Source organism: Elephantulus edwardii, unplaced genomic scaffold (assembly GCF_000299155.1).
Source record: "Elephantulus edwardii isolate Elephantulus edwardi_28Jun2011 unplaced genomic scaffold, EleEdw1.0 scaffold00011, whole genome shotgun sequence".
Classification (NCBI taxonomy): Eukaryota; Metazoa; Chordata; class Mammalia; order Macroscelidea; family Macroscelididae; genus Elephantulus; species Elephantulus edwardii.
The window spans coordinates 16,708,477-16,719,622 of record NW_006399761.1 but is presented as its reverse complement, the minus strand read 5'-3'; the positions used below and the strand labels follow the sequence as shown (position 1 = coordinate 16,719,622).

At 38.2% G+C, this 11,146-nt stretch overlaps 1 protein-coding gene across 1 annotated transcript in view; it reads right to left on the bottom strand.

The window, feature by feature from the left end:
* Positions 1 to 11,146, bottom strand: part of VRK2 (vaccinia related kinase 2) — a 107,320-nt gene that overhangs the window by 3,655 nt on the left and 92,519 nt on the right. Inside the window, exon 11 of the mRNA XM_006880937.1 lies at positions 9,894 to 10,040. Within this exon, the coding sequence (XP_006880999.1) occupies positions 9,894 to 10,040 (147 nt within the window). The remainder of the gene's footprint in view (positions 1 to 9,893; positions 10,041 to 11,146) is intronic.

The following is an 11,146-nucleotide window of genomic DNA, read 5'->3' as shown; positions in this document are numbered from 1 at the left end:
TGTTCTTCAGTTCCGTGAGCCTAAGAAATGCTGAGCGAGTTCGGCCCTTTTGATTTTCTGACTCTAGCTCCTCACATTACACATTTTTTTTTTTAACTCCCATCTCCGTTTCTTAAGATAGAAAACTCAGTTTTCAGGTACAACACAAAGTACTTATTGGCATTGAATCACCAAACCTGGTAAGAAGCCATTGGTCCTTTTAAACCACATAAGCCTACACCACCTCTTAAATAATTTATAATATGAATACATTTTAAAGAAATGAAGGACACCATCAAACTGCATATCTTAAAGGGTTCTCTTAACTTTATGCACATATATCTATGATCTATTTTTTACCCTAAAAGTAGGCTAGAATATTGAAACTTCTTGGCAAGAGTGAAAAAGTGGACATACTCTGAGGGGAGCAAGTTGACCATATTATGAAACATTTTGATGATTTATCATCATTAGATTAGTGGGGTGTTGCAGTCAAGGAAACTTAGATGCTTTCTGCTGGACAGTGGGTGCAGTGAGAAGCCTGCATAGTCAGAGGAACTGCCCTGCTGCTCGATACCAGGACCTAATTTTTGGAACAATTTAGGTACAGATTCGTCACTGCAGATACTGACATGAAACAAATTACAACGGCCCACCAACATAAAACCAAGATATGAATGGATAAACAAGCCACTTTATCCATACAATGGTGTTAGCAATAAACCTCACGTACATACTCCTCAAAGCAAAAAGCTGGCCTGGAAAAGTGGTACACTGTAGGATTCCAACCCTGTGGCATTAGGAAAAAAGCTTGACACTTTTACTACAGCTGTGCTAAGTCGCTGGCAGGAAGAGTGGAGCAGAGGCACTCAAGTTGACAGCATGCTACTTGATGGTAGACACGGGGCATTACACAGTTGTCAAAACCCACTGGGTTTTCAGCAGCTTGAGTCTTCGCCTTTCTCTGAAGGCACACGTTCAGAGGACTTGAACCTCTGTTTTGTTAACTATGTGGACTTTAACCACTGCCATCACCTGTGGAATCCAGTATAAACTGTGGACTTTAGTTAATAACAATGTATTACTAGGTCATCAAATACCACACTTAATGCAAGATGTTCATAGAAGTTGCAGGGGAGAAGGCCAAGATTATGGGACTATTATACTTTTGGGTGGTTTTTCTGTAAGTCTAAAATGGCTCTTAAAGATTTTAAGAAAAAAATGTATTACAACATCTGTGAAAAGTAGGATTATCCATATAACAAACCAGGAGAAAATAAGAATTTTACATATCCCATGGACTGCCAAAAGACTAGACAGATAGGTCTTGGAAAAACACACCCAGAATGGTGTTCCCTGTAGGCAAAGTTCTCATATATTTTGTTCATGTTTTTAGGAGAGGCTGGTCTTGGAAAAAGACATGTTTGGAAAGATGGAGGGTCAGTAGAGGAGAACAGGCTCTCAACAAGAAAGACTGGTCCAGTGTCTGCGGCAATGGACTGAGACGTTTCAGGGAGGCTGGTCTTGGAAAAAGACATGCTTGGAAAGATGGAGGGTCAGTAGAGGAGAACAGGCTCTCAACAAGAAAGACTGGTCCAGTGTCTGCGGCAATGGACTGAGACGTTTCAGGGAGAAGGCTGGTGCAGAATTCAAATTTACTTGTTGATGGGCTCGCTCTTCCACTTGTCAGAATATACCCTAGTATATTCAACAGCACTTAACAACATCAGCAATCCAAAACCAACAGAAGAAACAGACTTGGAGATGACCTTGATGGTAATCCTACATGTATTATATTAATAAAGACAATAAAAACATCTATGTTCAAAGACTTAAAAGGACAAGCTGACCACAACTGATCAACAGAATAAATTAAAAATGTGCCGGGTAGCCTCCTCCTAGCTGGGCACTGTGAAAGCTGCAACAGAATCCTGACCATCTTGAAACTAACAAGGTGGCCCTGCCACGCCCTCTCAGCCATTCCCACCAAACTATGCTAAGGTGGTCTGTTCACCTTGAGACACACTATACAGGGAAGAGCCCTATTATATATATCCCTGGACTAATACTGGCAAAATAGTGCCTCTCTCCTCCCATCAAGATACAGTAGAGCCCTACCAGCCATCCGCACATTTCAGTGAAGAAACATGATGTCGCTCCTCTTCTGTGGCTGGAAAGAATATGGGGAGAACTCTTGACAAAGCCTGTTGTACAATAAATGAAAGCCAAGCGGTATCACATGCACTTCCAACTAGAACACATCACCCTCAGCAATCAGTAACATTTAGAAAATCAGCAAAGATACGGAAGAACTGAGAGAGACACCCATAGAGCACTCTGCCAACAACAGAATCATGTTCAGGTAACAGCTTGGGTACTCATCAAGATAGACCATCCTGAGGCCCAAAAATCCCTCTAGTACACGTAAATCAAGGAAAATCCGAGTATATGCTGATGAAAGAAGAAAACACTGATTTCTACTTACATCAACATATATTCTATATGACTCTCACTGTTTTACATTTACTATAGTTTGGATTTTGGAAGCAGGAGTGGCATCTACTTTCTGAACAACAAGCCTCTGGAAACTCTGTGAACTTTGATAAATGATGAGAGTTACAGAAAGGTGAAGTCTTTTGTTCACAGGGTCGCTCTGAGTCGTGCTCAACTCAGTGGCAATCAACAACAAAATGAGTTTGGTTTATGATAGCACATACCCTTCAATAATTGAAAATTAAACAGTATATTGTCTTTGTGATTCAGGAATAAAAGGAAAAGCTTTAAATAATTTTAATTGTGTGAAGTGAATATCAATATGTATAGGATAGCCGTTAAGAAAGAGCAGAACATTTATAGACTGCATGCTTGTAGTAGGAAAAGAAAAATAGTGGGACTCAAGATCCTGAAATTATGTCTAAACTAGAAAAAAAATAAAGCTGAGGAAAAGAAAATCATAGTGAAATCTCTTAATACTAGAAAATCTAAACATGTCTGAATGGGTAAAAACATCTTAAAGGAAAATATAATTGATGAACTGAATGTGGGTAAAAGCATAAGAGAGGTAAGATACAGCGAAGGTGATGCTTAGAAGTAAACATATAATACTAAATTATTTACAGAGCTCTGGTGGCCTAATGGTAAGAAACTGCACTGGGATCTCGAACACATTTCATTTGAATCCCCCAGCTGTTCCATGGGCGAAGGATGGGCTGTCTCCTCCCATGCGATTAACTGCCTCTGAAAACCTGCTGAAGGCAGGGTCGGTTCCAACTCAGCAGCACACACCAACTAATACTTAGAAAAGCCTGAAATTAAATCTCCACCTCCAGAAACAAAAAAAGGAAAAATTAATCCAGAGCAAACAGAGAGATGGAAATAAAGTTTAGAAATCAATGAAACTGATGATTGAAAAATAGAGGCTTCAGTGTAACAAAAAACTAGAATCTATGAAATAACCAGTAAAATTAATAAACCTGGAGCAAGCAAAATATGAGAGAAAATAGAGACTATCAACATTAGGAATAACACAGAGCTCCCTTCATCTCTCCACACATTTAATAATTTAAAATAAAAGTATATACGGTTGTAAGCCTGTGTATTTGACAACTTAGATGAAATGGACCAATCCCTAGTAAACCAGATTACTAAAACTAATATGAATTGAAATATCTATGGCGTCAGTTCCAACTTCTACAGACAACAGGACAGAGTGAAACCACGCTGAATGGTTTTCAAAGGCTGTAAATATTTACATAAGGTCTTTACAGAAAGATTTCCACCTTTCTTGTGTGGATCAGTTAAAAGTTAGAAGTGCTGGCCCTCCAATGAGCAGCCACAGATTTCAAGCATTATGTCACCAGGCATTCCTGAACTAGATCAGGCACTGGAAAACTATTCCGCAGGCCAGATCCAGCCTACCACTTGTTTTTGTACAACTAAGGATAGTTTCTATATACTTTAAAAAAGTTAGGAAAAAATGAAATAGTTCATGACATTTGATAAATATGTGAAATTAAGATTTGAGCACCATAAAAAAGGTTTTCTTGACGCTCAGTCAGACTCATTTGTTTGTGTGTGGCTGCTTTGATGCTACAGGTGCACGGGTAAAGAGTTGTTATATAAATATGGCCTGAAAAGTCTAAATATTTCTTTTCTGACCCTTCACAGAAAAGTTTGTACACATCTGAAACATAATTTGAAGAGCCTTATTAAAGAAATTGAATTAATATTTAAAAAGCTTCTAAAGTTTGGGCAACAAACTTCTAGGCTCAGTTGTTTCCTTGCTGAGTTCTATTAAATGGGAAACAATACCAATTCTACATATTCTTCTTTACAAATCAGAAGTCAATTAAGATTTTTCAAGTCATTGTATGACACAAGCATTAATCTGTCACTAAAACCAAGAAAAGAGCATAGAGCAAAAAGAAGATTGTTAATGGCTCATATGAACACAGGCTACAACCCTCGACAAAATGCTGACTCATCAGATCCCACCCATTTACTGACTGAGCTGATTCTAACTCCGACACTGTGGGGTTGAGTCGAGCTGCTCAGAGAATTGTCTTTACAGACGATTGCCTCCTCTTTGTCCCAGGGAAGAGCCAGCGATTTAAACAGCTGACTTCTTGCTTAGCAGCTGAATGCTCTGACCCTTGCACCACCAGCACAGCTCCTTAAGTTGAATCCAGCGATACCCGAAAAGAATAAATGTCATGACCGAGTGGAACTGCTCTGATAAACGTTAAGACCAATTCACATACTCAAAAATTAGTGGCACCCATCATCATCAACCAACCACCGAAAGACATGCAGTCTCCTGTAAAGATTTACAGCTCTGGAAACTTAACACAGAGTCACCATGAATTGGAATGAGCTCAGTGGTAGCAGGGTTTTGGTTTGTAACATCTTTAAAGAAGAAAAAAGAACATGTCATGTCAACACAGGAAAGTATTTCTCTTCCCCCCCCCCTTTTTTTAGTATTAATAAACATTTACAGAGGTTTTGGATTTCCATTCATTCATTGCCACACTTTTCTCCCTGCCCACCCCTCCCCACCAGTTCGTTCCCCTCTCTGAAAAGAAAAAGAAAAAATCCCTTCATTGGTATACAATTCTGCCATCCCTTCCCCCCACCCCCCACCCCAAGTACACTTCTCTATGCAACCTTAATTCTGAAACAGATGAGGGTAAGAACAGATTAGAGGTGATATTGAGTATTATGGTTAACACAGGAAAGTATTTTATGAAAGGGAAGATAAAACTCTCAGTAAAATAGAAACAGAAGAGGGGCTTCCTCCAATTCATAAAGAACATTTTTAGAAGTTTTACTGTTAACAATACTAAATAGTAAAGATGCTGAATGCCTCCTTCCATGATTTGGAACAAGGCAAGGATGCTTAACCACTTCTACTCAACACGGTATTGAAAAGCCCAGTCAGTGCCCTAAGGCAAGAGAAGGAAAGAAATGGCAACACATTGAAAGAAAAGTTTCCTCCTTACAGATGGTATTACAGTACACCTACAAACCCCCAAGGGATCACAACCAAAACACTTCTAGGACCAGTAAATGGGTTTGATATGATGCAGTCCAGAAGGTCAGCACATAATGGTTATTTTTATGTACTGTCAACAGTTGCAAAAACATTAAAACAAAATAGTCGTTTCAGAAATGAAAGTCATTTAAGTCCAACGAAACATGAACAGCATGCTAAAAATGGTAAGACAACAATGAAACAACTTAAAATAGATACCATGTCCACAGTTTGAAAGATGCAGTAAAGATATACTAACGGTGTCATATATAAGTATAATGCAAATCTCAACAGATAGGTTATAACATTTATATTGAAAGCTCAAGGAGTTATAATAAACAAGTTTAATAACATGGTTCTGTTAGAATAACTAAAGGAATTTTTAAAAATGATGCTGGAAGAATCAAATTACTCAGTTTTACAGTATATATGGTTTAGATATCTTGTCAGGTAGTATGGTACTGGTAGAAGGAAACTTACAAAATAGAACAGAATTAAGTACATACAGTCAACTTTTTTTTTTACAAAGGTACACAATAAATGAAGAGAGGATAGCTTTTGTGGCAAATAGTATTGGAACAGCTGGGTATCCCCTAGGAATAAAAATTCATTTCAACCTAAGCTTCATACATGACACAAAAATTAATTTGACAGACTATGGATTTAAAAGTAAAATTCTAAAATGTGTTGGGAAGGGATATGAGAATAGTTTGCTTGCTTCAAAATATATTTTTTTAAAGAGTTCTAGGTGAAGAGTTCTTAGACGTGATGCTAAAATCACAGTCCATTAAAGATAAGGTATAATAAATCTGATTTTATAAAAATTAATGTATACATGGAACATACTATGCCACACTCTGTGCTGGGCCATATAACAAATATCAGTGAAATAATACTTGCTATGTTTTGTGAGAACAGGACTTTTTTTTCAAAAACATTTAGGAATTAAATAATATCTAAATAATTTATGGGTCAATGAATAATTCAAGGGACATTAGAAAACCTATTAGAATTTGTGAAATATTTCACTAAAGCATTGCTTAGAAATGAACTGCACATTTTTAAAAAGTAACAAATGTTTAAAATCACTGACTTAAGCTTCTACCTTATTTGTGTGAAGTGATAAATAAAAATTAATAAAACAGAAAACAGGCCAATAATAACATTAAAAAATCTTTTTCAGTGGTAGATAACAACAAGACTAAAAGTTCATTCAAAATAGAAAAAAGTGATAAATTCCTTGGGTATAAAGAAAAATAACAAACCCAGAAATAACCATTATCAGCTAGGAAAAGGGAAGACGACTACTGGTAAAGATAATGAAAGATGTTCTGATAAATTAAACTTAGATGAAATGCCAGAATTTCTTAAAATAGACAAATTACCAAAACTGAAAGAAGGAAATCTAATTATCACTATGTCTGTTAAAGAAGGTAAATTCATAACCTAAAAATTTTCTCCACGAAAATTCCAGGCCAAGATTGATTCCTTGGCTGCATTCTATCAAACATTTTAAAAAGACAGATATTACAAAGCCAGTTTATGAAAGCAGGGATCCCTCCAACTCATACAGGGATATATGACTGCTGAAGCTAAGCTTGACAGTGTATTGTGAGAAGAGAAAATTGCCAGGATCTCTCTGCTGAAGAGAATGAAGCAGCAACCCTACCTCACACCATATACAAGATTGCTCACAGACCTAAATATGAATGCTAAAACAACCTCCTCAAAACACAACTAACGTGAGTAACCCTGAAATAAGCAAACATTTGGGGGGGGTGGGGAGAATGCCACTGAAGTAGGAAAATATATAAATTGAACTTTAAATAAAAAACGAAAAATAATACTCAAAACAATGTTTCTATCCATTCAAAAGACTTAAATAAATGGTTATGCAGGCCCACAGTAGGATAGAATTTTCACAAAATACATATTTAACAGCAACATGTATGAGGACTATATATTTTAAGACTTCCAAAACTCAGTAATGAAGCAAGTACACAAATAATTGGAAAAAAACACTTGCAAAGGTAATTCTTAGGAGAAATGAATAATGAGCATGTATAGAGGTTTTCAATATCATTAGTGACTAGACATATGAAAGTAGTCATTGGAACCATGAGACACGAATGTATATTCATTAGAGTGGCAAAAAAAGGAAGGCAGAGAACAGCAAATGCTGAGGATACAGTGACCAAAATGCCTGCTGATAGGCATATACAATGACACAGTTGCTTTCAAACACTCTGTCAGCTTTTGGTATTATTCATGCAGCCTAAAGACTCAGCAGTTCACTTCTCAGGAGAAAGTAAAACACGACCACAGGGAGACTTGCTCCAGAATGTTCATGGCAGTATTCACGGTGGCCAGTCTTTGACTACAAACTCAACAACTCATAGTTGGAACGGCCTCATCACGGACATCTAGTGGATTTTCAGGGGCTGTACAGCACATGGGAAGACACTGTCCATGTTTCTCCCAAGGAACAGCTGGTGGATTTGAACCATGTGCCTTTGAGCTGGCAGTACAACTCCCATCCTACTAGGCCATCAGACCTCATCCTTTAATAACAGATACACACATATCACGATGTAGTTACGCAGTGTAGCTCAGCAAAGAAAAGGGAAGCAGTTACTAATAAAACAACATGGTTAAGTCTAAAGAAGCTAGAGAATAAAGTGATAGTGCATCCCTGAATGTATGTGACATTCTATGAGAGAGAGAACTCGTGATGAGAATCAGAAAATCAAAGCAGTGTTTGCTTCCAGGGGGAAAGGTCATGACCGAGAAAAGGAGTGATAAAAATTGCATTCACCCATCCCATCTTCATCCCCGTCCCAGATCATAAGAATCCTGTTCCTGTCTTGGAATTTCCCTAGTCGGGCAGCACACCACACCAGGTAATTCTATGTATGGGAAGAAGTGAAGAAGAAAATTCATCATCGACTGACATACTTTGGACATGTTGCAGGGTGGGACCGGTCCTTGAAGAGGGATGTCATGCTTGAGAGGGTGGAGGGACAGTGCAAGAGAGTAACACCCTTGATGAGATGGAATGATTCAGTGACTGGGGTAATGGGGTGTGTCAGAGACAATAAGATTGGCACAGGATAGAACAGGGTTTAGGGCTGTTGTACATGGATCCTCTATGAGTCGCAGATGACTCAACAGCACATAACCACAACAAATTCTAACACACACAACACACACACTTGAGACAGATTTCCTTAGATGTTAAAATTACATACATAAAAATTATGCTATTATAGCTTTATAGTCATGTAACAACAAATACTCTTATCAGTTCTTTAAAATGCATTTCTCCTGTGAATATAAAAATAAAAAAGACAAAAACCACATGACGTGACTTATTTTGTACCAGCATAAATTCTTAAGATTGCATCAAGTGCTAAAAAGGCACTGCTGTCTGTGTGTAAAGTTGTGTGCTTGCATGGTTGGATGAAAAATGCAGAACTATTACTACTGCCATTTTTGTGTCCTGGCTGCCTTGTTCAGGAAATACTGTTTGTGCCAGACGCCTGATATATACCAGCTGCTCTGAGGGGTTCTTGCTCGGTACCATCAAGTCAGAACCGATTCATGGCTGGGCCTCCAGTGGGTTTTAAGAGGCAGTGGGAGTTGACTGCACATCCTTCTCTTCCCAAACAGCTGGCGGATTTGAACTGCTTGCCTTTGGGTGGGCAGCTCAATTCCTTACCACCAGGGGATTATCATTCTCATGTTTTACCTTGTCAACTGCCTCAAATCATTTAGGGGAAGTGATTATATTAATAATGGAAAATACTGGCCATTTTGGGGAACAAAAACAGCACCCAACAGATTTTTAAACCACAGATATAAATGCATAGCATGTTTTTCCTTTCTGTTAAAAAAGGTTAAACTAAGTATTTTTTTTTCTCTCTGCTGCTATGGATTCATTGTCTGCAAGGTTGAGTCACCATCCACCCGATGGATAAAGTGATGCAAAGAATACATCATTTTAAAACCCAATGATATTGACCGCAAAACACTTCACTTACATTTGATTATAAGGGTTAGACTTGAAGAACCAGTGTGAAAGTATGGAATATGTTAAGAGTCCCTAATGGATCATAGATGGCATAAAAAATTTAAGAGCTCTTCATTACATTCTTAGGAGAAAGAAAGAAATCCGATCTGCACGCAAATGTGCTCACTCCCATTCTGTCCCTGTGATAACTCGCATCGGCTGCTTTGATTTTAGCAGCTGGATAGGATATTTTCTGTCCCCTCTCATTTAACAAAACCATATCACCTTGGCCCTCAGGAGGAAAGAAAGCATCTTCATTCCCGGAGGGCATATTCTAATGTAACATTAAGGAAAAGAAAAAAAAAAACCTCTCACCTGTGCGGTTTCATTGTTAATCCATCCACCCAACTTCTCTCCTCTCTCTCCTCTCCAAGCTGCACTCCTTTCCCCATGAAGCTTTTTCTCTGTTAAGCTATTTAGTGTCTGATTGACTTCTTTTGTTGCAGCCTTGCGCAAATCAACCTGTTGATAGAGACCCACAAAAATGTAAAGTGAAAACTTATGACACTTGGTGTGGAGTTTTTTGTTGTTGTTGTTAATAAATTCATGTGTAGACTCATGAAAATTCTCAACTTTCAAAAAGGGACTGAAAACTGAAGATGGGGGATGATTGTATGAAATAGAATGTGAATGAAGGAAAGTGTGGAAACCAATATAAAACAAAAACAAGTAAAAATAAATTAAGATGGAAGTTAACAAATGGACAGCATAGTAGTAAAGTCTAGATCCTTCCTAATCAATCAAATGGCACCAATAAAAAGTCTTTAGAAATTCTCTCTGGAGATAACTTGCTTATTTGAAGCAGTGCGTTTTTTTCTTCATAGAAGAAATGTTTCAACATTTGTTTTCAACATTTTGAAACTGCAATATGAATTCATTTTTAACCTTTGCTGGGAGGGGGTCCAGCACATCTATGTAGTTTGACTTATTAATTAAACTCTTAATCAGTTTCCTATCATTAAAGTGAGCCTGATTAATGTGAAAAGTATAAGCTTATGATGTGGCTTACATTTTTTATGCAAGTACCTTAAGCTTTGAGCACGATGGTGTACTGTCACGTCACCATGTCCCAGAGCCAGAGGCTGGGTTCTACAACAGGCCTGGTGTCTCACACCCTGGAGAAATGGAGGGGATGACTGACTCTTTATAACCTTGGAAGCAGACACTGAACTTGAAGAGCAGATTCCTCAGTAGAGCTGGGAGCTGTGGTCTAGTGAAGATCTGTACAAAGGCTATTTGCTCAAGTGGCTTGTTGACGGCAGCTTAAAGTTGTTAGCACCTTTTTTTCATGGGTTAACTAAGGGGCAGAGGATAGGAACCTTGCAAGGGGAAATAACGGGGAGCCGGTGCCAAAACGAGAGCGTGAATTGCACTGGCGAGGCAAGCACAGCCTTAATTTGTAGTCTCTCAATTTTCAGTTCCTACTGCCAACTCTGATCGCTCCTTCCTCCTCTTTAAAACAGGCTGGTGTTCTGGGGCTAGGTCGAAGTTGTCACAACACAATTGTTTATGCCCTGCTCCTCCTGGGAAGCCAGCTTTTCAAAAGATGGCAGGCAAGACCATAAGGA